The 27,483-nt window shown below is 37.3% G+C and overlaps 1 protein-coding gene across 1 annotated transcript in view; it reads left to right on the top strand.

The window, feature by feature from the left end:
- PGM2L1 (phosphoglucomutase 2 like 1) overlaps nucleotides 1-27,483 on the top strand; it is a 47,397-nt gene that overhangs the window by 6,278 nt on the left and 13,636 nt on the right. The window contains exons 2-9 of the mRNA XM_045818094.1: nucleotides 9,737-9,904; nucleotides 12,046-12,152; nucleotides 12,862-12,946; nucleotides 17,232-17,315; nucleotides 22,490-22,683; nucleotides 23,637-23,826; nucleotides 24,139-24,236; nucleotides 25,052-25,232. Of these exons, the coding sequence (XP_045674050.1) occupies nucleotides 9,737-9,904; nucleotides 12,046-12,152; nucleotides 12,862-12,946; nucleotides 17,232-17,315; nucleotides 22,490-22,683; nucleotides 23,637-23,826; nucleotides 24,139-24,236; nucleotides 25,052-25,232 (1,107 nt within the window). The remainder of the gene's footprint in view (nucleotides 1-9,736; nucleotides 9,905-12,045; nucleotides 12,153-12,861; nucleotides 12,947-17,231; nucleotides 17,316-22,489; nucleotides 22,684-23,636; nucleotides 23,827-24,138; nucleotides 24,237-25,051; nucleotides 25,233-27,483) is intronic.

The following is a 27,483-nucleotide window of genomic DNA, read 5'->3' as shown; positions in this document are numbered from 1 at the left end:
GTAATGTTTCTAACTGCCTCTTTTTGTCTACAATTACTCCTTAAAGCCACTTTTAATCCCCTTTGTTTTTCTCATGATTACCATCAAAAGACTAAATAATATGCTGGTACCACTGTTCCGTGATACATTTTAGATATTATCTGTCAAATACATGCTATGAAAAATGGGAGCTCACTCACACCATTTTTTACCCCTCCTAAATTTCATTGTGCTATTAGTTTTCATTATTCTTTTGAGAGTTTACATAATGTAGTTAGTGCTGACAAAGTCTGCAGGACAATAACCCTCACTCACAACACAGAGCTCCCAACTGGCCATCTGCTTAAGAGGAGGCAGGCAGAAAACCTGCCTTTATATACAAAAACAAAAAATCCATACCAGCTCTCCAGAAACATCTGTGGACGTCAGTGACTAACCAAGGATCGTTCTGTAAAGAAAACAAACATTATTTGCTTGCTTTGTTCTTTACCTGCTTTACATGTCTGTTCTGTTTGTTTAAGAAATATTTTCCCCTCAAATAAAGAGTTGATTAGTAATTTAGTGCCGATTTTACCAAAAGAGTGTTTTTGCCATTAAATTACTCTCTTCATTATTGCTTATTAGTACTGGGGCTGCTGCCCTCTGGTGTCTGGAGTTAATGGAGAAAATGATTAATGCTGGTGGAAAGAATAGACATAGTGTATCCAGTCCTGCTTGGGATCTTTTACACCAAGTAATTTAGTGAATACCAAGCAAAACTGTGAACATGGTCATTCAATGCCCGAAAGAGTATGAAAATTATAGTAAGTGAAAAATACTGTACTTCTTATATGCAAAGGCATTTTCACTTTCAGCTAACCAGAACCTTGTTAGAAAATCTCTTCAACAAATTCAGTGTAAGTAGTTATTTTGTAGTTTCTGCTCCAGAATTTTCTAAATTTTCCCTCTGAAATGTTTCATTATTTATGCAAATAAAGATTAGGGAAAACCTAAGTGCCCATTAATAGGGCGAAGGGTAAATAAACTGGAACATAATGCAGTGGTTGAAGAGAGTAGCATAGATCTACATGTATTGAAAGGGTCTCCAAGTCAGTGAAATAAGCAAGTTATAGAGCATCATGTATAATTAATACAGTATATTCAAAATAAAAAGAGACAAAGCAACACTCTATTTCCCTAAATACGTAGATGCAGGGAAAGTTCTGGGCGGATGCATCATAAACAGTACTGGCTCCCCAGAAGCAGGGGTCTCGGAAGGAGGATAACAGTCAAAGTTGTCTGTAGTCTTATCTATATTATTAGTGCTTATTTTATACAAGGAAAGTATGTCAGTGTAGTTTGTACTTAATAATTAAAAAATTAAAATATAAACTAAGAACAATTACTTGGTCAACTGTTTGAATACTGGTTCTGATGAGCGATAGGCGTTCAAAGTGAGGAAGAACCTGTGTAAAAGTAGAATTTGAGCTGGGCCTCGATGGGTAAGTAGGGTAGGAACAGATGATGGGTATGGAGGCAGAGTACATTGCTTTCCATTATAATCCCTTTTGTGTTATTTCTTATCCTAACTTTTCTCTCTAAAGGTGGGAGAAATTTAAAAAAGGAAAACGAAACTGATTAGGGAAATGAAACTGAACAGGGGCATGTAAGAACAATGAAGAGATTTTAAAAAAAACTAAATAGCATATGTTTTTGTACTGCTGTGGTGGATAAGAATAGATGAAGGAAAACTAGTGTTTTTTGAGTGATCATATGCCATACATGGTACTAGAACTTTCTATGTAAAAAGTCTCTTTTAATCCTCTCAAGGATTGTTTGAGGTAGTTATTTCCATTTTTTTCTTTTTTTAATATATTTTATTGATTACGCTATTACAGTTGTCCCATTTTCCCCCCTTCACTCCTCTCCACCCTGCACACCCTCTCCCACCCACATTCCCCCCCTTTAGTTCATGTCCATGTGTCATACTCATAAGTTCTTTGGCTTCTACATTTCCTATACTATTCTTGTCCTCCCCCTGTCTATTTTGTACCTACCATTTATGCTTCCTATTCCCTGTACCTTTTCCCCCAATCCACTCCCCTCCCTCTCCCTGCTGACAACCCTCTATATGGTCTCCATTTCTATGGTTCTGTTCCTGTTCTAGTTGTTTGCTTAGTTTGTTTTTGTTTTTGTTTTAGGTGTGGTTATTAATAACTGTGAGTTTGTTGTCATTTTACTGTTCATATTTTTCATCTTCTTTTTCTGAGATAAGTCCCTTTAACATTTCATATAATAAGGGCTTGGTGATGATGAACTCTTTTAACTTGACCTTATCTGAGAAGCACTTTATCTGCCCTTCCATTCTAAATGATAGCTTTGCTGGATAGAGCAATCTGGGATGTAGGTCCTTGCCTTTCATGACTTGGAATACTTCTTTCCAGCCCCTTCATGCCTGCAAGTTTTCTTTTGAGAAATCAGCTCATAGTCTAATGGGAACTCCTTTGTAGGTAACTGTCTCCTTTTCTCTTGCTGCTTTTAAGATTCTCATCTTTAATCTTGGGTAATGTAATTATGATGTGCTTGGTGTGTTCCTATTTGGGTCCAACTTCTTTGGGACTCTCTGATCTTCCTGGAGTTCCTGGAAGTCTATTTCCTTAGCCACAATTGAGAAGTTCTCCTTTATTTTTTTTTTAAATAACTTTTCCACTAGTTGCTCTTCCTCTTCTCCTTCTGGTACCCCTATAATTCAGATGTTGGAACTTTTAAAGATGTCCTAGAGGTTCCTAAGCCTCTCCTCATTTTTTTGAATTTTTGTTTCTTCATTCTTTTCTGATTAGATGCTTCTTTCTTCCTTCTGGTCCACTCTATTGATTTGAGTCCCAGTTTCTTTCCCATCACTATTGGTTTCCTGTACATTTCCTTTATTTCACTTAGAATAACCTTATTTTTTCATCTAATTTGCAACCAAATTCAACCAATTCTGTGAGCATCCTGATTACCAATGTTTTGAACTGTGCATCTGATAGGTTGGCTATTTCTTTATGACTTAGTTGTTTATGGGCTTATTTTTTCTGGAGCTTTGATCTGTTCTTTCATTTGGGCCATTTTTTTTTGTCTCAACGCACCTGTTATGTAGTGAGGGGCGGAACCTTAGGTGTTCACCAGGGAAGGGCAACCCAGTTGCTGTGTTGTGATGCTGTATGTGGGGGAGGGGTCCGAGAGGGAACAATGCCACTTGCTTCACTCTGCCGGATTTCAGTCAGTTCCCTTGCTTTCCGCAAGCAAATTGGACCCTTCTGGTGCTGATCTCTGGGTAGGTGGGTTTGTGTACTCCTGGGATCCTGTGGGTCTCTTCCCCACACTGGGACCCTGGGTTGCGCGGTCTGTCTTGCTCCCCAGTTTCACTGGTTTATTCCACCAGCCACCTGCGCCACACCCTTCCACAATCCACTGCCTGGCTGGGTCCACCAGAAGCCCTGCGGGGAGCCCTCTCCATCCTGGCTCCCCGCCCCCGCCCCTCCTGCCAGTGTGGATGAATGTGTCTACTTTAACTCTTGGTTGTCAGACTTCCATACAGTTCAATTTTCTGGCAGTACTGGTTGTTTTTTGTATTTAAATTGTTGTTGTCTTTATTTTGGTTGTGCGAGGAGGCACAATGTGTCCACCTACACCTCCATCTTGGTGAGAAGTCCCTATTCCCATTTTTTTAACCTATACACAAACTCAGGCTTAGAGAAGAGAGTATTTGAATCAATCCAAAAAAGGTTTTGAACTTCTCTGCCTTTTGGGACCTAGTCCTACCTCTCCTAACCTTTACATTTGCTGTTACTGGAATTGATTCTGTTGTTGGTTCTTGGATGCTTAATCTGGCTGCAGTATGTATTGTAGGATGGGAGTTGTGGAAGCTAGCCTGGAGACTCTTCTAGAAACACGGATTCAAAGTTTTACATTAGGGTGCTTATAGAGCCTTCTAAGAAAATTAAGGGAGAAGTAAGGAGACATTAATAAATTGATTTCTTTCTTCTTTTTAAAAATAGAGAATGATAAACAGTTCCCATTTTGTTAGATCATAACGTTTTGCCAAATTTGAATCAGATCTCCTTTTTAAAGAAATAAACACTGGCTGGCGTAGCTCAGTGGATTGAGCGCGGGCTGCAAACCAAAGAAATAAACAGATTGCAGATGCCATTTCATTTCTCATATTCCCTTCCCTGATCCCCTTTCCCTTCCTTCCTCCTTTCCCCAAAGTAACCAGGGCATATCCAGGGTTTTGTCTAAATTTTCTGTTTGGTTAGAGTCATTTTGTTTTTCACTTAATCATATAAATATAACCTTGGAAGTTAAACAGCTCCTTTAAAAAAGAAAATCACATAGTCAAAACTATTACAATGCCTGGAAACACTCAAAATTGAAGTATTTATATTTCTTATAATATATAAATACTTACCATATAACTTCTTTTTTAATTTTCACCCAAGGATGTGTCTATTGATTTAAAGAGAGAGGAAGGGAGACAGAGGGAGAGAAAGAGGGAAACATCAATATGAGAGAGAACACCGATCAGTTACCTCCTGTATGCTCCCCGACTGGGGATTGAACCTGCAACCTAGGTATGTGCCCTGATTGGGAATGGAACCTGCAACCTTTTGGCATATGGCACAATGCTCCAACTATTGAGCCACCTGGCCAGGGCCCTATTCTATAACTTTTGAAAATGTAGGTACTATTAACTTATGTCTAAATAGTACACTGTATGATTTTTCAGAACCTATAGTTCCTTAGGAGAATCAAAGTCAACAATACAATAACATTAAATACAGCCTAAGACATTCTCTACATAGAATGTCCTAATTCATAAAAAAAATATATTAAGTTCCATTTGTGGTTTCTGTAAAATTAGATTCATACTTAGATAAAAATAAATGACTTAAATATCTTCTCCCCCAAATATCAAGGAACTTATATATCATTATGAAGAAAAACTTAACAGTAAGAGAGTTGATATTATACTACAGTGTATTTACTTTTGTAATTTGCATGTTCTTGGGGGAGAAAACCCTCTGCTTTATAAAGCCACTGAAAACTCAAGCATCCTTTAAATATTGAGTGTTTGATTTTTTGTGTGTGTTTTCACAGGTAGTTAATTTGGTTGAACTCGAACTGCAAACCATTTCTTGAGAGGCTGCTCAAATCTCAATTTATTCTTTTATCCTTAGCTGGTGTTTATCCCCCGCATACAGGAGCCAGGTAGAGCTTTGGCCAGAGCTGATGTGCAGAATGTGAGGCCCTCCCACTCCAACTGTCTCCTTTTTGGACACGTACACCCCTGTGCTCTGGTTCTTCGGGCCCAAGGACCAGGAAATTTTCATTGGTGTTTTAGCCGCTGTGCATGGCTCTGATTAATATTACCTGCCCTTGCTTAAAAGCCATAAAAATAGGAAACTCATCTTATAGTGGTCGCTTTTCCCAAGTGTCACCTCCCTTTTAGAATTGTTTGCATTTGTCTACTCTCCAGTATTTTTGGGTCTTTATGGTTTTGGTTTTGATTTTTTGTGTTTGTATTTTGTCTAGAGTTTATAGTTGTTACCTGTGAGAAGATCACATATTGTTGGAGTTTACTTGGCCATACAGGAAACAGATGGTTTAAAATTACTTCTTGTTTTGTTTGTTGGTATAGAGAAATGCAGTTGACCTTTGTAGATTGACTTTGTACCCAACGACACAACTATGTTGTAACATTTGTTGTAAAAATTATTTTCTCCTTTGGATTTTTTTGTGTGCTCAGTCATTTCATCTGCAAATGCGTTATGTTTCTTCTTTCTCAGTTCTTGGTACTTTTTGTCTCTTTTTCTTGCTTTACAGCTTTAGCTAGGAGTGTAGGTTCTTCTTTTCTTCTAATTGCTAATTTTCTTCTAATTGCTAATTTTCTTCTAATTGACTAGAAGTCCTGTGTGCTAAAAGTTAAATGTATATACAGTTGACCCTTGAACAATATAGATTTGAACTGCACATGCAGGTCTTTTTCAGTAAATACAGTTGGCCCTTTATACCTTCTGGTTTTTTTATCCTCAGTTTAGGATCTGTGAATGTGGAGGGCCACCCGAATTGATCTGTGCCATTTTCATATATGAGGGACTTGAGCATCCACAGATTTTGGTATCTGCAGGGGTCCTGGAACCAATTCCCCACTGATGTAGTTTTGATGAGTCAAAAAGTTGTATGCCAATTTTCAACAGCATGGGGTTGGGCACCCCAGACACCTGCATTGTTCAAGGGTCAATTGTGTATGTTTACATATATGTATCTTAGGTTGAGCTCCCTAAAAGCAGAGATGAGGATTCTTGGGCAAATGATTTCTAAAACCACTGCCCTCAGGAGGTACCTGTGAGGGAGCGAGGGAATCAGGATAGGGAAGGGAAAGAACTAAGCAATGATGTAGGGGGTGCAGTTTAATCTCAACTTGATGTGTTGGCCCTCTGAAGCGTTGATTGCACAGCCTTGCACTAAACAGTCATTGGCTGCTGGCCCTGGGAGAAGGTGTGTATAACCTTCGTGTACTCTGTACAAGCTGGCTCTGATTGCCCCGGGGCAGTTCTGCAGCGAAGGTTGCCCCTGTGTGAGCTCATAGCAGTAGTGCCTGTAGCAGCCGGAAGTGAGAAGAGCCAACTGGTTAAAAGGATGTCTGGGGAGATCTTAGCACACATACACTGAATTCATATATAGTCCTTGTTTGTAATAAATGTTTAACTTTATCAGGCACTTTGAATGTGTTGAGATTGTTATATGATTTTTCTTCTTTAACCTGTCAATGCTGTGGATAACCGTGATTCATTTTAGAATCTTATGCCAATCTTGTATATTAGTATAAAATCCAATGTTGTCATGATATATTATTCTTTTTATATATGGCTGGATTTGGTTTGATACATTTATTTTTTACTTATGTATAGTGGTATACAATCTTATATTGGTTTTATTAGTTGTAGGTATATTATTCAACATTTTTATACTTTACAGTGTGATCACCTCACTAATTCTAGTAGTCATCTGTCACTGTGTAAACTTACATTATTAACTAAATTCCTCTTCCCCTTTTACCCAGCTCCCCTCCCACAAACCCTCTCTGGTAACCATCCCTTTTGTCTCTGTTTCTATGAGTCTGTTTTTGTTTTGTTTATTTTGATTTGATTTTAGATTCCACATATAAGTGAAACCCTACAGTATTTGTCTTTCTCTGCCCATTTATTTCATTTAGCATAACACCCCCTAGATTCCTCCATGTTTCACAAATGGCAAGAATTCATTCTTTTTTATTGCTGTGTAATATTCCTTTGTGCGCATGTACCACATCTTTATTTATCCATTGATGAACACCTAGGTTGCTTCCATATCTTGTCTATTATAAATTATGCTGCAGTGAACATAGGGATGCATATCTTTTCAAATTAGTTTTCTAGTTTTCTCTGGATTAATACATGGGTAGAATTGCTTTCATGTAAAACCTGAAACCATAAAACTCAAGAAAACAAACATAGGAAGTAAACTGTCTGACATCAGTCTGAGTAATATCTTTGTGGACACATCTCCTTGAGTAAGGGAAACAAAAGAAAAAAAATAAACAAATGGGAACTGTGTCAAACTAAAAAGCTTTTTTACAGTGAAGGAAACCTTCAACAAAACAAAAAGGCAGCCTACTGACTGGGAGAATATATTTGCAAATGGTATATCCAATAAGAGATTGGTATCCAAAATACAGGGTTCGGCAGAAGGAAAGCTTGCTTGAGTGTGGTTGGTAGGGTACATGAATGCCTTGCAAGAGACTCACAGCAATTTGAACATTTCGCCTAAAATGTCATGTTGTGTGCTTGAGTGTGATATTGTTATATTACAGAATTACATGCTTATGATTTTGTAATAAAAGGGGCATTATTTGTGTCATACCCTGTAATATAAGAAATTCATACAACTCAATAACAAAAAAATAATCTGATCAAAAAATGGGCAGAAGACATGAAAGGACATTTTTCTAGAGAAGACATACAGATGGCCAACAGACATATGAAAAGATAATATTTTATTTAAGATTTTTATACCTGTGTTCATCAGTGAGCTTTATGATTTTTCTTTCTAATTATATGTCTGGTGATTTTATCAGAGTTAAGCTAGACAAATAAAGGAATTGATGAGTGTACCTCTTTTTTATCCTTTTAGGAAAGAGTTCTTGTAAGATTTGATTTATGTTTTTTCTTAAATATAAATAATAGTATACTATCCTGCCAGTGTTCTACCCCCTTGCCCTTTTTTCTCACTTAAAATATTTCTATCACTGTATATACAGAACCACACCATTCTTTATAACAGCCAGATAGTATTTCATTGATTGGTAAGCTAAACTAATTAACCAGTCTCTTACTGATAGGCATTTATGGTGCTTTAATTAATTAATTTATTTAGTCTATTATAAGCAGGGAATTACTTCTAGCACACACCTCTTCAGACATGTTTGCAAGTATTTGCATGGGATCAATTCCCAGAAATGGAATCGATGAGTCAAGTTATGTCCATTTAAAAATATAATAGGTATTGCCAAATTGCTCTCCAGAAAGGGTATACCAGTTTATTCTTCTACCACCAATGTGTACGAGTGCCTCTTACCCAAGTTTTTAACTTGTCCCAACAGGCGAAGTCTGCTGGCCGGAGTCTGCCACACGCCTGAGTGCCAGGCTCTATTCTCAGTACTGAAAATGTAGTGATAATTAAACAAAGTAATATTTCAGGGTGATGGCATAATGTGTATATTTCTGATTTAATTTAGCCTCAAAAAACCCCATGAAATACTTTGTACATAGGCCTCTATCTTAAAATATATATATTCACTTATTTAGGAAATTCATTTCAATTGGGAGTTCTTATGTTTGATTGCATGACAACTGAAATTTATTCTACTATTTTCTCTTTCTAATATTTACTTGCAAGATCATCACATATTAAACATCTTCTGTGTACAAGGTGCAGGTTGGGCACTGTGGAGGATAAAGAGGTTTAGAAAATGTTCTCTGCTATCAACTGAAGGTATTCCCATTATGGGAGTAATTGATTACCATTTTTAAGGGAATTCTGCCTATCATCTGTTAACCTTTTCCACTTTTAAATATGTGCTGATGAAACACAGAATCCTAAAATATAGTCGTTGGCATGTCCTGTCTCCCAAGCCACATTTGGACTGAATTGTCATTCTCATTCTTAAATAAGTCCACATATATCACCTAAGACCTTTTTATGGTCAACTCTTAGTATAGGTGAAATAGAATGGTTTTCTGTGATTTTTAAAAACAGTAGGCTTAAGTGGTCATTTTGAATTGCAGAGTTCTGTGTAGGTAGTTGGGTACGCATGTTTTTATGGCATGTACTCAGTAGCTTCTATATTTGCTTTAAAACTTAATATAGACTCTAGTTGATGTCATTTTTGACTGAGAGGTTTACTTTGGATTTGTAGATCTTATCAATTTGTTTTAAAAACATTCTTGAATATGTTATAAATAATACTGTGACAATTAGAGATAATATAAATCACTCTTAATGGAGCCTTGGCTCCTTTAGAGACTCAGTAAATGGCAGGTACTATTTTATTATGCATACTAATATTAAGTAGCACTATGGAATTTATAGTCAATGTAGAAACTCGTGATATATGCATAGTATTAGCTCCTCAGAAACACTTCATATTAGGACTCTGCTTGTGACCCTGATTAAGTTTAGTATTTCTTTTTTATAGAACCCCAAAACAAAAGAGCAAATTGAAAATCTGCTACGGAATGGAATGAACAAGGAGCTGCGAGATCGTCTTTGCTGCCGGATGACGTTTGGGACTGCAGGCCTCCGTTCTGCTATGGGGGCGGGGTTCTGCTATATCAATGACCTTACAGTAATACAGTCAACACAGGTAAGTATTATAAGCGTTATACGTACACTTTTTATCACTCTATTCTTTTTTTTTTTTTGCCTTATAAATTAGGTGTAGTGCCTTTCTAAAACAGAAAAATAAAACCTTAGTATCCACGAAGGTACTCTTGTAGGTAAAAAATGTAGAATACTGACCTTTGATTTATTTTAGAAGTTACTTCTGTATATTCAAGGTCACAGAGTAAATTTCTGATTAAGTGTTATTTTGGTTGCCATTGTCAACTTCTTGACAGTGTTACTTTGCATTTAACACCCAGGAAATGAATATTGACATTTCCAGTGAATAAAAGAAACAAATATAGATTACTCATTTGGGCATATGGCCATTGATAAAGGTTAACCAGATTATTTGGAAAATTTCGATTAAAATATTTTCCTTTCACATGGTCATCCATATCCATTTGAGAGTTCTTTAATACAGTGTTGGACATGATACTATATATTTTATTTCTCCCCATTTTATGTAGCTTATTTTGTAAGCAAATTACTTCTCTTTCCAATGAATCATCTCTGCTTCAAGGAACTATACTTTTTTTTGCTTGAAGCCAAAATGCATTTAGCATATACTAAAATTAGTTCTGGACTAAAGAAATGTTCAGCAGTCCTAATTCTAACCGATGCTGCCAAACAGTAAGTCATCTTTAGCCTTGTTCTGAGGGAATCCTCCAGAGCCAAGGGCTGAGGCAGGGGATGGGGAAGGAGAGATGGCAAGCTGACTGAAGAGGCAGAATACACACCATCTCCCTCCCCCTGGCTCCTCATCCGGAAGTGCCTCTGTTTCGTCTTTTTTATATATGGAGTTTCTTTGTAACCTTTAATTTTAAATGAAGATCCCTTGACTTTACAAAAGGGGCGGAGGAGCTGTTTGAAAGTCATTTCCTATAGAAGTGCAGATTTTCACAGGAGTTCAGTGTGAGTGGAAAAGCCAGATGGAGTCTGATTCTTCAGCCCTCGCCCTCTTAAGAATCCGAGTACAGGGGATCAGATAAAATGTATTTTCATACTAGAGAATAATAGAATAATATGTTTCTATGAGGTTTTAGGATAGTATAATCATTAGAAATAAGTGAGTGAAACTAGCTAATTTGAACATTCTCTCTCTCTCTCTCTCTCTAAGAGAATATGTCAGGAAGAATAATTATTCTTGAAAGATCCGTGGAAGAAGGACCCAGAAGTCTCTGGGGCCTCATTTGCTGCTGCCACATAGTTATTTAGCATTGCTTGCCATATAGGTCTTTAATTAATCAGTATAACTTAGTTTTAGTTGAATGAATGGGCTTGGGCAAGTCATTAAGTGGATCATCAATCTTATTCTGTTTCCTTTTTGAAGAGATGTTGAAAGATAGACAAAAATGGAAATGGTATTGCATCTCTTTCTTTTCAGGGTTGTAAAGGTTAAATGTGGCAACATTTGTGAAAGTAGTTTTAAAGAACTGTGACAATATAAAGTGTTGTATTTAAAAATGAAAGTGTTAAAGTTAGCAAATCTTCCATTGAATAATTAAATGGTTTTAGCTATTCTCATGATGTTTTCAATTATTTTTCATCACCCTTGACTGCTAATATTCCTAGTTTATGGGATTTTCTTTTCTGTGAGATTTTAAAACCAAGGAATTACAAATGGGATAAGCCATCATAAGAAATATTCTGATAGTGGTTTACGTTGCTAAGAAAAATGTTTGTATCATAAATATGTGAAGTCTTTTAGTTAGCTTTGGGCTTATGATTTAGCAAGGCCTAAAGTGGTCAAAATTCTGTTCTCTGGAGCCGTAAGTCAAGAAATAATTTCTTTTAGCTCTTCTAACAATTTGTTTTAGCTACTGACTCTTATGTCCCCTCTTTTTTTTCCTCGTGTTTTACGTATCATATTGGGTTTAATAGTTGGTTACTTGATATTTTTCTGCATCAAATGTGTCTGAAACTCCAGGAAGAAAATGTTAGTCATCTCACCTTTGAGGATTGATCTGTATTGTTCCCACATTGGTAAACCAGGGCATAAAGGCGGAGGCCAGATCCCTATGAGCCCAAGAGCTGCACACTACACATAAAATAACAGATTTTAAGTCACAGGAAACTGCAGGCTTTAGTCAGGAACTAATGTTTTGTGTTTATCTGCTTCAGGGGATGTACAAATACCTTGAGAGATGTTTCTCAGACTTCAAGCAGAGGGGCTTTGTCGTGGGGTATGATACCCGGGGGCAAGTAACTAGCAGCTGCAGCAGCCAGAGGTACAGTGTTAATTGTTTCAGAGATTAAAATGGTTGGGGAAAAAAACATTTTTTTTATCTAGTAGGATTTCTGAAACAGGAAACTGTCAAACAGAAATGTGATCACATGCTAATGTTTATTTTAGAGCTAAAATAGAAGCATTTCAAAGATTAGCTTTAGCTTTTATAGAAAGGAGTAACATTTAAAAATTTTTAGAGTAAGTATATTTAGAATGATATTACGACTTATTTTATGACTTTATATTTTAACACAGGAGTAATGATATAGCTTATATTTTCTCATAGTTTTATTTGATTAGTTTTAGGGTATTTTTACACATGGATCATCATGATATACTGATACTTTTTTTTCAGGGGGTAATTATTCATATTATGTTTATTAAAGTCTCTTATTTCATTTTTCTCTATTCTTTTTGCCTTTTCCAGGTTTTATTTCATAGTAAAAGAATCATCAAAATATGAATGAGGAAAAAGAAAGAAATTAAAGTGTCAATTCTCTTCTTTGTTCAGCTCCTTTAAAAAAATCTCACTTAACATTTATAAGTTGGAGCATGAAGCTTAAATAACCAGTGATTATAAGAATTCATTGTATGAGGCTACTCCGTATTCATAATAATTGTAATATGAAACATTTATTGCAGAAGGTTGCTTTTTAAGGAGTATGGTAAGACTAAGTGAAATCTTTTTTTTTTTTTTTTTTAATTTTTAGGCTTGCTAAACTCACTGCTGCAGTCTTACTGGCCAAAGATGTTCCTGTATACCTTTTTTCAAGATATGTTCCTACACCTTTTGTAGTAAGTGTGTTATGTTATTGATCTTACAGTTTTCTGCTCTTGAAAAGATCTCTTAAATCAACCAGGATTCAAATATTTGTCTTGCATATAGTTTTGTACTAAGTCATAAGAAGTGCCAAAGGAATAGAAATATTGCTCTAAATTTATTTTCATTCAATAAGCATGTGTTGAACTGCCTAAGAATTTGATCTGTAACAAGTGCACAAATCCACCATCATGGTAGTCTATTTTATTACTGTTCTTTCAAAAACCAATCTATCAGGCAGGCAAAAACAATTAGGATATGTCTGAACACACTGTTAGCATGTTTGATCTGTGTGTGTGTGTGCACACATGTATGTAAACTTTGTATGTAGTGATGGTAGATATTCATTCTTATCAAGCAGGGTCACAAAGGACATCTCCACAAATACTGAAGAACTGCTTATCAAGCTATAGCCCTGGGCCCCAATGCAATAAGATTAGAAATAAAGGAACCTAATGTTGGAATTTTAAAAGCACATATATAAGTAATTTATGAGTTAAGGAAGATATCAGAGGACATTAGAAACTCTAGGCAATCCTCACTTTGTATGGCAGTGCAGGACTATAAAACCATGCACATTGATGTTAATAATTAATGGGGAAAATTTGCTCTGTAACCTTTAAATTTTTTTGTGAAAACATACTCTTAACCCTTACTGTTGGTTAAAAATGTATAGGGAAAATAAAAAGTGATAAAGCTAATATTTACTTAGTACACTGTAATTTAAAACATTGAGAACTGAAGTGTTTTATTCCTTTGTAAAATAATTTATCAAGAGTACGAACAGTGCTTGCTCCTTGTACCCCTTGATAGTGTGACCGGGCACCTTTTCCACACCTTAGCCAAGTGTCACACTTCTGAGTTTGGATCAGCTTTCCACATTTCATCCTTGGTACTTTCAATATTGTGAAACATCTCTGAGAATTCCTTTGTTTTGCTACTATCACTTCCTCAGGAACCTCTTCATCCTTTTCATCATAACTGTATCCCCCTCTTAAGTCCATATATCCGCCTCCACTAACTAAGCTCAGCTGGTTGCAGATTTAGAGTCTCTGAAATTCCCAGTTATTTTTTTCTATAACTCCATTTATATTTGATTCAAATTCCACTTTTACTATTATTGCTTTTTGTGTTTTTGCTGCATTTTCATCTTTGCTGGCCAGTTCCCTCTTTCAGTTATCCATTTTTGCAAGCTGTCCTGTGGGTTTGCCACTGGGAAATGAGGAGGTGACACAACTACGTGCTTTCCTGTCTGTGTGGAGCTGAGTAACATGCTCAGTGATTGGTCACTAACAGACCTTAAGAGAGTGACATGATTGATCACTGATCATGATGGATCTCTTATCTACATAGTTATTGTGGACTGAAGAGCTAGCAGCCAAGTTTGTACTGAAATTTGAACATGTTGTGGGAAGAGTGGTATTATTTAACTAATATATGATGTTAGAGCTCTGGCCAGTGTGGCTCAGTTGGTGAGATCATTGTCCTGTAACCAAAAGGTTGCAAGTTCAATTCCCTGTCATGGCATACACCTAGGTTTTGGGTCCAATTCTCGGTCCTGGCACATGCAGCAAGCAACCAGTCAGTATATCTCTCTCCCCCTTCCTCTCTAGGTAAAAGCAGTTAAAAAATGTCCTTGGGTGAGGATAAAATTTTTTTTTAAATAAAATAAAATATAGTGTCAGAAATTCATATATATCAGAACTGTGCAAAGCAAGGACTGCCTGTATTTAAAACTGAGCAACAATAAATAGCAAAAATTATGGGCTATAAATAAAGCCCTACTTAAAGGGAAATTCATAGTCCATGACTATATTAGGAAAATGAGATTTAAAATGATGAGCTAAGCCTTTAACTTAGTATGTTAGAATGAAAACAGAGTAAATCCAAATAAAGTAAAAGGAAGGAAATAATAAACATACGAGGAAAAATCAATTAAATACGAAATAAAGAAAAGAGGGTATCGCCCTGGCTGGCGTAGCTCAGTGGATTGAGCACGGGCTGGGAACCAAAGTGTCCCAGGTTCGATTCCCAGCCAGGGTACATTCCTGGGTTGCAGGCCATGACCCCCAGCAACCGCACATTGATGTTTCTCTCTCTCTCTCTCTCTCTCTCTCTCTCTCTCTCTCTCTCTCTCTCTCTCTCTCTCTCTCTCTCTCTCCCCTCCCTTCCCTCTCTAAAATGAATAAATAAAATCTTTAAAAAAAAAAAAAGAAAGAAAAGAGGGTATCAACAAAAGCATAAGTTGGCTCTCTGGAGAGACTAATAAAATAAATCTTTAGCAAGGGTGCTCAAGAAAAAAGAGAAAAAACAAAAAGAAATTTAAAAGATGAGTAGTAAATATAGCAGAGATTAAGAAAACCATAATATTCTGAACATATTACAAATAAATGTGAAAGCTTAGATGAACTGGCCAATTTCCTAGAATAATCAATACATCAAAACTGATGTAGAAAAACCCGAATAGGCTTTGACCACTAAGGAAATTGAACTGATAACATTTTTTAAAGATTTTATTTTTTATTTTTAGAGAGAGGGTAAGGTAGGGAGAAAGTGATGGAGAGAAACGTTGATGTGAGAGAGAAACACCAATTGTTTGCCTCTTGTATATCCTGACCCAGGACCAAACCTGCAGCCCAGGCATGTGCCCTGACGGGGAATCAAACCAGTGACCTCTTGCTTTGCAGGAATGTGCCCAACAAACTGAGCCACACTAGCCAGGGCTGAACTGATATATATTTTTTAATCTTCTCAAGTTAAATGTGCCAATTCTAGATGATTGTACAGGCAGGATTTACCAAATGTTTGAGGAAGAGATAATGTCTCTATAAATGGTGGCTAGTGATTTACTGGAAATATACTGAGTGGCTCTAAGAATGGAAGAAATTTTTAGACAATTGAGTCTAATGAATGACAGAAACCAGGGAGGCTCCAGAAATTTAGAACATTTCTGCCGGATTCTGCCACTGGGTTGCCAGTCCCAAGTACTTCAGTCCCTGTGCGGCCTCTTCCTCTCTTGTTGAAGGTAGATTTGCTCCAGTTGGTAGGGAAGTTATTTTTCCGCAGCGTCAGATTCACACCCTTTATCACCAAGACCTTGAGTTGAAAGGCATTCTTCCTTGTCTACCTGCAGCAGAAACATCTTAGAAACGACTCCGACCAGGCGTATTCTTAACCAGTTTCTGAACTAAATCGCCAGGGGGTACGTTACTCAGCTCAGAACTGGATCATGTGTCCATACCTCCCCTGCCAGGAGGAGAGAAGTTGGATATAATGGTAGAGGAGTAGGGGGAACATCCTAGGTAGACAAACACTAACTACCACAAACAAAAAGAAAAATCCAACCTCTAAGAATTATGTTTGGTTGCCTGGCTGGCGTAGCTCAGTGGATTGAGCACGGGCTGCGAACCAAGGTGTCGCAGGTTCGATTCCCAGTCAGGCCACATACCTGGGTTGCAGGCCATGGCCCTCAGCAACCACACATTGATGTTTCTCTCTCTATCTCTTTCTCCCTCCCTTCCCTCTCTAAAAATAAATAAATAAAATCTTTAAAAAAAAAAGAATTATGTTTGGAAGCAAAGAGGGTGAGTTGACCTTTATATGATAGTAACAGAATATATGTACAGATTTTCAAATTGGAACACAAGAGACAGATGTGCTGCTCTTGAATCTCCCCCCTTATGATTGTATAATGTTGGATAAACCTCGGTTTAAAATGTGGCGGGTTAGGTGATTTCTAAATTTACTTCCAGCTCTTAACATTTTATGATTATATTCACCACTCATATCTCCAGAGTGTAGAGGAGTGCCTGACATATAGTGAGTGCTTATTAGATATTTTTGAAATTAACAAAATAATAAAAAAACAGCCCTGGCTGGTGTGGCTCAGTGGATTGAGTGCTGGCCTGTGAGCCAAAGGGTCACCAGTTCAATTCCCAGTCTAGGGCACATGCCTGGGTTGTGAACCAGGTCCCCAGCAGAGACCTAAAAATAAATAATTAAAATCTTTTAAAAAAATAATAAAAAACATTTATAGGACTAAGTTAAATGAGTCTAGAGGGGAAATCCATTTACCCTAACAGGTGGTTATTGGTGACCTTTTAGAAATGGGCCCAACCCAATGAACCAGAGTTGGTGGCTGAGGTTTTAAGCTATTTACATCTTAATGTCTTTTACTGTTATTTAGTCAAAGGTGTTCTGATGTCAACTGTATGCATAGCCAGAAAGCAAAATGAAATTATACTGTCACTGTTGTTTCAGCCATATGCAGTCCAGGAGCTCAAAGCAGTTGCAGGTGTGATGATTACAGCATCTCACAACCGCAAAGAAGACAATGGATACAAGGTAAACCTTGGACTCCTATCCTTTGCTTATTTACATAGCTTTTATTTTATTTAAATAAGTGCTGAGTATATTTTCTATACCAAGAAGCAGAGCTAGACATTGAGGACAGGAAGATAAAAACATTGAGGCCTCAAAGAATGTGCATCTCTAATGGCCCTTATTACTTCTCAACATGTACTATCATTACAAAAGTCTCTTTATTGGTCTCTTTACTTCAAATATCTTCCTGCCCTTGATTTCCCCATTCTATGCCAAATCCATCGTCTTTACCATTTCAAAAATAAAATCATACTGTATCAAAAACTTAAAGAATTGGTGGAATTTGCAGAAAGCAAGCCAGAGGAATAGTACTTTGAAGAATCACTGTCCTCACCTCTAACCTTCTGCCCCACTGGCCACAGGCCCCACTTGATGTGTCAGCCTCCGTGACAGAAAGCAGGGTGGGGACAGGAGAAGAGTGGCCCTGGGGGTGCAAACAGCACATACATAGCACAGTACCGAGTCCATGTTTGGGGCTCTTGGGCGATAAGCCAGGGCCTTATATTTGTTTTTCTTCTTGTGCGGAGGTCTCCAGGTACACTGGACTCTGTTTTACTGAAAACAATAAGATTTAATAGTAATCTAAGATTGGGGCCTTGGCCAGCTAGGTGGGTAGTATTGCCAGTCACAGAGGTAGGGAAGAAGCATGATTAACTCAGTTTTGGATATATTAAGTTTAAGATATTTGCTCAACCAGATAGCAACGTCCTACACACAGTTAGATACATAGATCTGGTGCTCAGGGAAGAAATATAGGCTGAAGTTATAGATTTGGGGATCACCATACATATTAGAGTATTTAAGAGTATTTGGGCCCTGGCTGGTGTGGCTCAGTGGATTGAGTGCAGGTCTGTGAACCAAAATGTCACTGGTTTGATTCCCAGTCAGGGTACACGTCTGGGTTGCAGGCCAGTAGGGGGTGTGCAAGAGGCAACTACACATTGCTGTTTCTCTCCTTCTCTCTCCCCCTCTCCCTCTCTCCAAAAATAAATAAATAAAATCTTAAAAAAAAAAACAAAAAGAAGAAGAAGGGAAAAAGAAGAAGTGCTGGAGATAGGAGAAAAACCAGAAAATTTTGGTGTCATAAAAACCAAAGGGCTGGTGTGGCTCAGTGGATTGAGTTCTGGCCTGTAAAACAAAGGGTCTTGGGTTCGATTCCCAGTCAGGGCACATGCTTGGATTGCAGGCTAGGTCCCCCAGTGGGGGATGCATGGGAGGCAGCCACACATAGGTATTTCTCTCCCTCTCTTTCTCCCTCCCTCTCTTTCTCCCTCCCTTCCCCTGTCTAAAAATAAATAAATAAAATCTTAAAAAACAAACAAAGAAATAAAGATTTCAAGGAGAGAAAGGTCAACTGTCAAGAGAGCTAATAACCCAGATCTCCTCTGAGCATCAGACTCCTACATCCAGCTGCCTGCTTGCTATCCACTGGGATGTCTAGCAGACATGTCGGAATTAGTGTCTCCAGAAGAGGTCTTGATTCCCCTACAGCCTGCCCCATGCACACCCAAATGTGTTCCTCTCAGTCTTCCTGTCTCTGCAAATTGATACTACCGCTCCTTCACTCCTGACATTTAATCCACTAACAGGTTTACACATTGTACATCCAAAATATACGATGTATGTTGAATATGTTTACTTCTGTCCATACCTTCTACCACCACCATTCCAAAGCATTGTTGTCTTCTGTCTAAACTCCAGCCTCCCAGCTGGTCTCTCCTCTGCCTCCATTGTTCTCCCCCGCCATCTGTTCTCCACCAAAGGACCAGATGATCGCTTAAAATATAAACAGGTCATGTGACTTCCCTGCTTTGAAAATTCTTCAGTGGCTTCTCATTCTTCAGACAAAATCCAAACTCCCTACCTTAGGGCTCATGGGCCTCTGTCTCCTGCCTGCCTCCTCACCCTCGTTTCATTCGTTGCTGTCCTGTGCTCACTACAAGTCAGTCACACTGCCTCTTCTTCCTGTTCCTCCAGTTCCTCCTGTGTACCAAGCCCTTTCCCACCTCTGAACCTTCATAATTGTGTTTTCCTCTGCTCAGGTCTCTCTTCCCCAGATCTTGCAGATTGGCCTGTTTACATCCTTCAGCTTCCTGCCCAGCTGTTTCTTCCCTGAAGAGACCTCCCCTGGTCACCATATCTAAAGCACCTTCCCTCAGTGACCTGCTGACGTCTTGTTTATTTTCTTCACAGAACTTACGTCCCTCTCTAATTACCTGCTTTCTTTATAATGAATTATCTTGTTTGTTGACATGTTTGTTTGACCGCATTCCCACTGTAAGCTCATGGGTGGAGGGACTTAGTCTGTTTTAATGTTCATTGCTTTTGAACATATTTGCCACACAGTAAACCGTCAAAGATTTCCTCTTCTTAAAATATAAGATAAAAAGTATAAAAGTTAAACAGCCTAAAAAGTTAAACAATAAAAATTACCTCTCCCATCCCTTTTTCCCCAGTACCTCTTTCAGATGCAAATACTGTTTCCAGTTATAGTTTCCTTCTGGAGATAGTCTAAGCATGTATATAATCAGATATGCATTTGTCATTGCCTCCTTTTTTTCCATGAATGGTGGGGTACTCTATACAGTGTTTTGCACCTTGCTTTTTTCATATAGCAGTATGAAACAGTCTGATCATTCAAGATCATTCTCTCCATTGATTCATTGATAGATAGATAGATAGATAGATAGATCTGTCTGCCTCACTGGTCTTTAAAAACCTGTATAGATGAATCCTAGTTTATTTAATTATTCCTCTGTTGATGAGTATTTCATTTGTTTCTGATCATCTGGTTACGAACAGCCCTACAATGAATGTTCTCCTACATAATCTTTGTTCATACATGCAGGCAGATTTATATAGTCAGTGTAGAACAGCAGTTAAAAGTATGGTTTGGAGCCCTGGCTGGCGTAGCCCTGGTGGATTGAGTGCGGGCTGGGAACCAAAGTGTCCCAGGTTTGATTCCCAGCCAGGGTACATGCCTGGGTTGCAGGCCATAACCCCCAGCAACCGCACATTGATGTTTCTCTCTCTCACTCTCTCTCCCTCCCTCCCTTCCCTCTCTAAAAATAAATAAATAAAATCTTAAAAAGAAAAAAGTATGGTTTGGGTTTGAAACCTACCTCTGGGACTCAGAAGCTTTGTGGTTTGAGGCAAATAACTTAATTTCTCTGTGCTTTGGTTCCCCCATCTATAAACTGGGGACATAGTAGAACCAACATCACAGTGTGAGAGTGAGGGTTAAGGCAGATAATGAGTGTAAAATACTACTACAGTGTCTGGCTCCGATAAATCCTCACTAAATGTTAGCTGTTGATATTATTCTTATCATCTATAGTGGCAGGTTAATTTATGAAGTTTCAGTATTTTTATAATATTACTGAGTCTCCTTATTCATGAACAGGATTTATCTTTCTATTCTCTTAAGAGTTCTTTTAGATTCTTTAGTAACATTTTAAAAATTTTCTTTAAATAGATTTTTTTTTACATTCCTTTTAAAGCCCTATTCCTGGGTATATTTTGGAATATATTGCATGGATTTTTTTGTTGTTGTTACTTTATCAGGTAGAGATACTTTCCATTGTAGGTTCAGAAAACCCAGAAAAGTGGCTTAAGCTGATGAATGTCAATTTTTCTTGCATAACAAAAAGTCCACAGGTTGGTGGCTGCTGGCGTTGTTCTCCAGCTCCATGATAGCAGGCCTAGCATCTCTGCCAATTTTTTTTTTTTCAGCCTTTCCCTCAAGTGTGGTCCTCACATGATGGTTACTGTATCTCCAGGCATCGTGTCCACATACAAGGCAAGAAAAAGTGGGCTGGGAAAAAGGCCAGGATTCCTTTCTCATTTTTTGTAGATGCTCACAGTGAGCTTTCAGGGCCTATGGGTAGAATCTTTTTTTGTGGCATGGAATGTGGGAACATCCCTTCACAGCAGTTTTTGTTTTTGCTTTTAATTTCTGCAGGAACCTTGGGAGTTTCGCTGACTGGGAGCAATTTCTGAGTTAATTCAGACCTCAGCTTTGAATTTTTCTAAATCACTCAGAACGAAAAAAACCTAGACATGCTTCCTCACTATCTCTCTATAATAGTGGGCAGAAGTTTTTCTGTTCTGTATTTCCACTGAGGGGTGTCTCAGTGGAAAATTTCCTCCTTTCCACAACTCCAGAACCAGATAAATGGGCAGCTGCTAAACCCCAGGCAGCCACAGCATCAGCCCCACAGCCTCATCACTCTGCTTTTCAATTCTTTCCTTTGTTCCCCCCACCTGGAGTTTTCCCTTTCCTTCTTGTGAACTAAGCTATGCATCTGAGATAATACTTTTTCTACTTTATCTAGAATTTTGAGGTTTTTATACAGTGAGAATTCTCAGGTTATCTTGCCCACCATATTGCATGGCACAGAACTTTGTGCCTAGTGCATATTCAAGTATATTCTTTCCTTCACTGAGGATGCAGTAGAGGGGATTCATGTCAAATACAAGGCTGAAGTCAGCATAGATGTCCCTAAGCAGAGTCCTTTCTAAGTTTGATATCCTGTGAATCAGAGATACGCATTTTTTTGCCTTTTTTTACTACCTGTCTCTAATACTTCTTACTTGACAAACTGACAACGTAATAAAGTGTATTTTCATTAAGTACTGAAAATGCATAAAGTATATATGGGATAATTAACACGGTCTTTCATAGACTTTATTTGTTGTGACATAAATTCTACCTTAATTTATAACTTAAAAATAATTTCTTCTTTATCACTAACAGAACCACTTTATAATACTAAAATTTTACAGTATCATTTTCTGGATATTCCATGGTTGCTTAGATTATCTTAGGTATATAGTTAATATAAGAGTTTGATTGGATATGTCGGTATGTGCATGTTATAATGTTGTCATAGTGATGCCCTATTTTATTAAAGTATACTTCTAAAAGAGAAAGAATAAATGATCATTTTGTTGAAGAGTCCCTGTGTAATTATTGCCATCAGTGTACCTTGGTATTTATTATACTAGTTCTGTGCTGACATTTTCTATTTGGTTAATTATCCTGCTTCTTTTTAAAGTGAAATATCTCTACTGTAGCTAAGAAAATATCTGATCAACATTTTAAGTATTTATAACTGTATTTACTTATTGTCTAGGTTTACTGGGAAACAGGGGCTCAGATCACATCTCCTCATGACAAAGAAATCCTGAAATGTATAGAAGAATGTGTGGAGCCCTGGAATGGTTCCTGGAATGATAATTTAGTGGATACCAGCCCGCTGAAGAGAGATCCTCTGCAGGACATTTGTAGGAGATACATGGAAGATCTGAAAAAGATATGTTTTTACAGGTACCGAGTGGGAATATAGAATAGCATTACCTCAGAATAAGATCAACAAGTAAGACTGAGGGTGGGGCAGGGGAAAGTGGTAGCAGGAAAATGGAGACAACTATACTCGAGCAACAATAAATAAAAAGAAAAAAGAAAAAGAAATGAATAAGAGAAAGAAATAGGGATAAAAAAGTATTGGCCGATTATTATATTTGAAATTATAGCTAAATAATTCTGTTCATAATAGTCAAAAAGTAGAAATAACCTAAATATCCATCAACTGATGAAGAGGTAAATAAAATATGGTATATCCATATAATGAAATATTATTCAACAGTAAAAAGAAATGAATTATGGATGCATACTACAGCATGGTAAGCCTGGAAAATACCTAAGAAAAAGAAGCCAGCCGCCAAGGACCACGTATTATATGATTCCATGTACCTGAAATGTCCAGAGTAGACAATCTAGAGAGACAGAAACAGACAGAAAGTACACTGGTGGCTACCTGTGGTTGGGAGGAATGGGAGGGTTAGAGAGTGGCAGCTATGGGGTCTGGAGGTTTTTTTGGGGGTGGGGGGGTTAATGAGAATGTTCTAAAATTGATTATGAAAATGGTTGAAAAACTCTGAATATAGTGAAAGACATTGAATTAAACACTTTAAATGGATGCATTGTATAGTATATTAATTACCTCTCAGTAAAGCAGTTAAAAAAAGATAGCTAAATATGTAAATTCCCTTTATTTAAGATCAACAGATTTTCTCTAGAATCTTATTTTTCCTTTTCTTTTTCCATATTTTCATTAACTATTGCATAAATAGCTAACACTATTATTAGAAAGCTTCATGGCTGGCTGAGTATGTTTTCCTTATCCTACAAAATAGATGTTAGCTTTTTCTCTAGCTTATTTTAATTATATCACAAGTAATGAATTTTATGATTGATTGAATGATGATTTTCCTTCACAGGGAATTAAACTCAAAGACCACCTTGAAATTTGTACATACATCTTTTCATGGGGTCGGACATGACTACGTGCAGTTGGCTTTTCAAGTGTTCGGTTTTAAGCCTCCAATTCCGGTCCCAGAACAGAAAGATCCGGATCCAGACTTTTCCACCGTTAAATGCCCAAACCCTGAAGAGGGAGAATCTGTGCTGGTATGCTTCTCTATCCTTAAATTATTATTAGTGTATTGTACTTCATCAGATAGATAGAACTCATTGGCAATTCAAAGATACTTACAAAAGCAGAATCCACTTTAGTTTACATCTTTTAAATTATATCGGAGCCATTCTTTTTTGTTTGAAATCTCTATGGTAGATATAGCCCTACTTCTAGGCTTATTTTAAATATAGCTGAATTATATTTCTTCTGAAATTCATGTCACTGACATAGTGCCTACATTTAGAAATATTGACATTGAATTTAACGTCTTAAATGCAATCCAGCTCTTTGGGTCCCTGTTTCAGGAGCTCTCTTTGAGACTGGCAGAGAAAGAAAACGCCCGGATAGTGGTGGCCACAGATCCCGACGCGGACCGACTGGCAGTGGCAGAACTTCAGGAGAAGTCAGTAGAACCTGTCGTCTGATTAAAAGCTTAAATTTTGAAAAACAATTTTTAATTTTAAGTCTTACAGACTTGTTGGAAATGCTAAAATAAATACAGAAATAAGAAATCTCCTGTAAGCCTACTATCTAGGAATAAACACCTACGTTGATTTTAACATTTCCTTTCTAAGTTTTTTCTACTCAAATATTTAAGATATATTTGTTTTTACAAAATTGTGATCATACTATATAGGATGGGACAAAAGTAGGTTTATAGTTGTGAGTACATAAAATAGTTTATTCTTGTATTATTTATTAATTATTGATTTATTTTCCATATGAAGAACTGTAAACCTACTTTTGTCCCACCCTGTGTATAATTTTATATCGATTATTTTTCACTTGATATCATACTGTGAGTTTTCCCATCCTTAAATGTTGTTTAAAATATTAAATTTTAAAATGGCATAGTATTACAACAGACTGCTTATCAATGTGATCCTTTCCCAGTTGTGGTCCCTTGAGTGGCTGTATATTTTTGCCATTATACTGTTGTGACAACTGTCTTTACATAGAATGGACATCATGTTTTTAACTTCTTTCTCATTAAGTAGGGAAGTAAAAGTGATAGTTTTTCAAAAGACATTGCTACCATTTCTACCCTAAGCTTACCTATGGTCGGTTAGAAAAGTAGTAGTAAATGTTTTCTTAAAAATTCCATACAATAGTTCTTGAGTTTTCCTATATGGAGGGTGATAATTTATAGGTCTTGGGTCAAGAAGATATAATGAGAAACTATAAAAGTCTTGGCTTGACCTTTTATTTTCTCCACAGCGGTCACTGGAAAGTCTTCACGGGAAATGAGTTGGCAGCTCTGTTCGGGTGGTGGATGTTTGATTGCTGGAAGAAAAATAAATCACAAAACACTGACATGAAGAACGTTTGTATGTTAGCCACCACGGTCTCTTCCAAGATTCTGAGGGCCATTGCACTTAAAGAAGGGTTTCATTTTGAAGTAAGAATAGATAATATCTCTGTTAATTTTCTAAACCTATTTCTGTAAATTCAAGCTGTCTCCCCACCAAAACTGACTTTTATTAATTTCATGTATAATTCTTACGTTTTTCTAATTTTGCTCACACTTTATCTTTTTGATGATTTAGACACTTCAGCCAAATTCATCCAGTGTGTGAATGTCCGAAACTAAGATAAAATGTTCTTTAAAAATTGCATTAATGGTTATTATTCCATACAACAGTATCTGGTTTTCATACTGAGAAAATATGGCACCTGGTGACCTCATCAGTAACATAAACTCCACTGCAAAACGTTGTAGGTGTCATGGACTACTTGTTTAGGCTCTTCAAGTTCAGTCTTAAGAAACTTTAAGTAGTCTTCTAAATTGCAAATTAAGATCCAATAATTCTACATTCAAAAAACAAATAATGCCTCTCAGCACAGATCACTAACCTTGGGAGCCTCAGGCAATTAAACTGGCCATTTTAACAGCTACTAGGACTAATGTCAATTAAGTTGCTTCTCCTCTGCCATCTTTGCCAAATATCAGTAAAAATGTCACCTCTGGACAGTTTTCTTGAGCCACAGTCCAGCTACAGGTCTTAACATTAGCTGGCTGAAGAAAAGACAATTGTACTTGTCTTAGTGAAATAGAGTTTTCAACCTTAGGCTTTCTAAAATGCAAACAGCAAAATAGAAGAAAGTGAAATTTTATTTAAGCCTAAGAGTCTGAATTACAGTAATGTTAAATTAACATATTTATTATTTCTATTTATGGCAAGAATATGTATAATGAGCACAAAAGAGAAAAAAGAAATTATTCCAAAAACCAATAGTGTAAATTTGCTTCCTTGTTTTTATTGTTGGAAGTAGGGATGGCATGTGGTTTTAGCTTTTATTTTTATTTTCCAGTGAAGAGATAGAGAGGTGAATTAGAATGGTGCACTCTGGAGACAGGGCGTATCACATGCTCTTTCTGTTGACTCTGAAACAGTTCCCGTCTGTAAAGGGAACAATAGCTGTCAGATGCAAAGTCCTCAAATCTAATTACCAAACAAGGGCTTGGTGTTAAGGTAAAAGATGCTTGGTTCAGGCATATGTTGTAATAATGTTGAAACTGCATCATTGAAGTTCCGTGGCCTTTGATTACTTAAGGGGACTAGATCACAATCTTCGTAAGTATTCTTATTTTAGTGCTTTATAATAATACTTTAAGGACAGTTTCTGAGATGCAGTGCAGTTGAATCCTACCTCTATCTCTTGTATACAGCATAATCTTGGGCAAATTTACTGAACCTCTGAGCCTGTTTCAGCAACAGAGTTTTTGTGAGCATTAAAAATGATACTGGGTTCTGGCCTCTGTGGCTCAGTTGGTTGGAGCTTTGTCCCATGGCCGAAGGGTGCCATCCCTGGTCTGGGCACAGAGGTGTATGATCCCCTGCTGGGAGTGTATGCGAGACAACCAGTCAATTCTTCTGTCTTTGTTTCTGTCTCTCTCTTCCTCTCTCACTTCCTCTCTCTCTAAAAGCAATGAAAAAAAAATATCCTCGGGTGAGAATTTAAAAAAAAATAATGGCCCTGGCCAGGTAGCTCAGTTGATTATAGTATCATCCCAATATGCCAAGGTTGTGGGTTCAATCCCTGGCCAGGACACATATAAGAAGCAACTTATTTATATTTGAATGTATAAATAAGTGGAACAACAAATCAATGTTTCTCTCTCCCTCTCCCCCACCTTCAAAAATCAATAAAATAAGTTTTAAAAAATGATAATGATATAAACACTTGTTACACTGTTTGATAAATAGTAGATGGTAATAACATGTTACTTTGTGACTATACGTGTCACCACTTGTAAATATGGGATTATATTTGGTGTAAATCACCTATTACTGTGGTTGATAAATAGTAGGTCATTGGTCCTGGCAGCGTGTGTTCCCATGTACTTTATGACTGTATGTTTACCACCATATAAATCTTTTTTAAGATTTTATTGATTTATTTTTAGAAAGAGGAGAAGGAAGAGAGAAAGAGAGGGAGAGAAATGTCAATGTGTGGTTGCCTCTCATGTGTCCCCCACTAGGGACCTGGCCTGCAACCCAGGCATGTGCCCTGGCTGGAAATCGCACCAGCAACCCTTTGGTTCGCAGCCCGCACTCAACCCACTGAGCCACACCAGCCAAGGCTCACTATATAAACCTTTGTGGACCAAACACCATAACAGAAGATCACTATGAGAGTGTTATATA

Source organism: Phyllostomus hastatus, unplaced genomic scaffold, assembly GCF_019186645.2.
Source record: "Phyllostomus hastatus isolate PE091 unplaced genomic scaffold, TTU_PhHast_1.1 phas_scaffold_317, whole genome shotgun sequence".
Taxonomy (NCBI): domain Eukaryota; kingdom Metazoa; phylum Chordata; class Mammalia; order Chiroptera; family Phyllostomidae; genus Phyllostomus; species Phyllostomus hastatus.
Note: the sequence above shows the minus strand (reverse complement) of the source record. Positions and strands in the feature narration are given on the sequence as shown.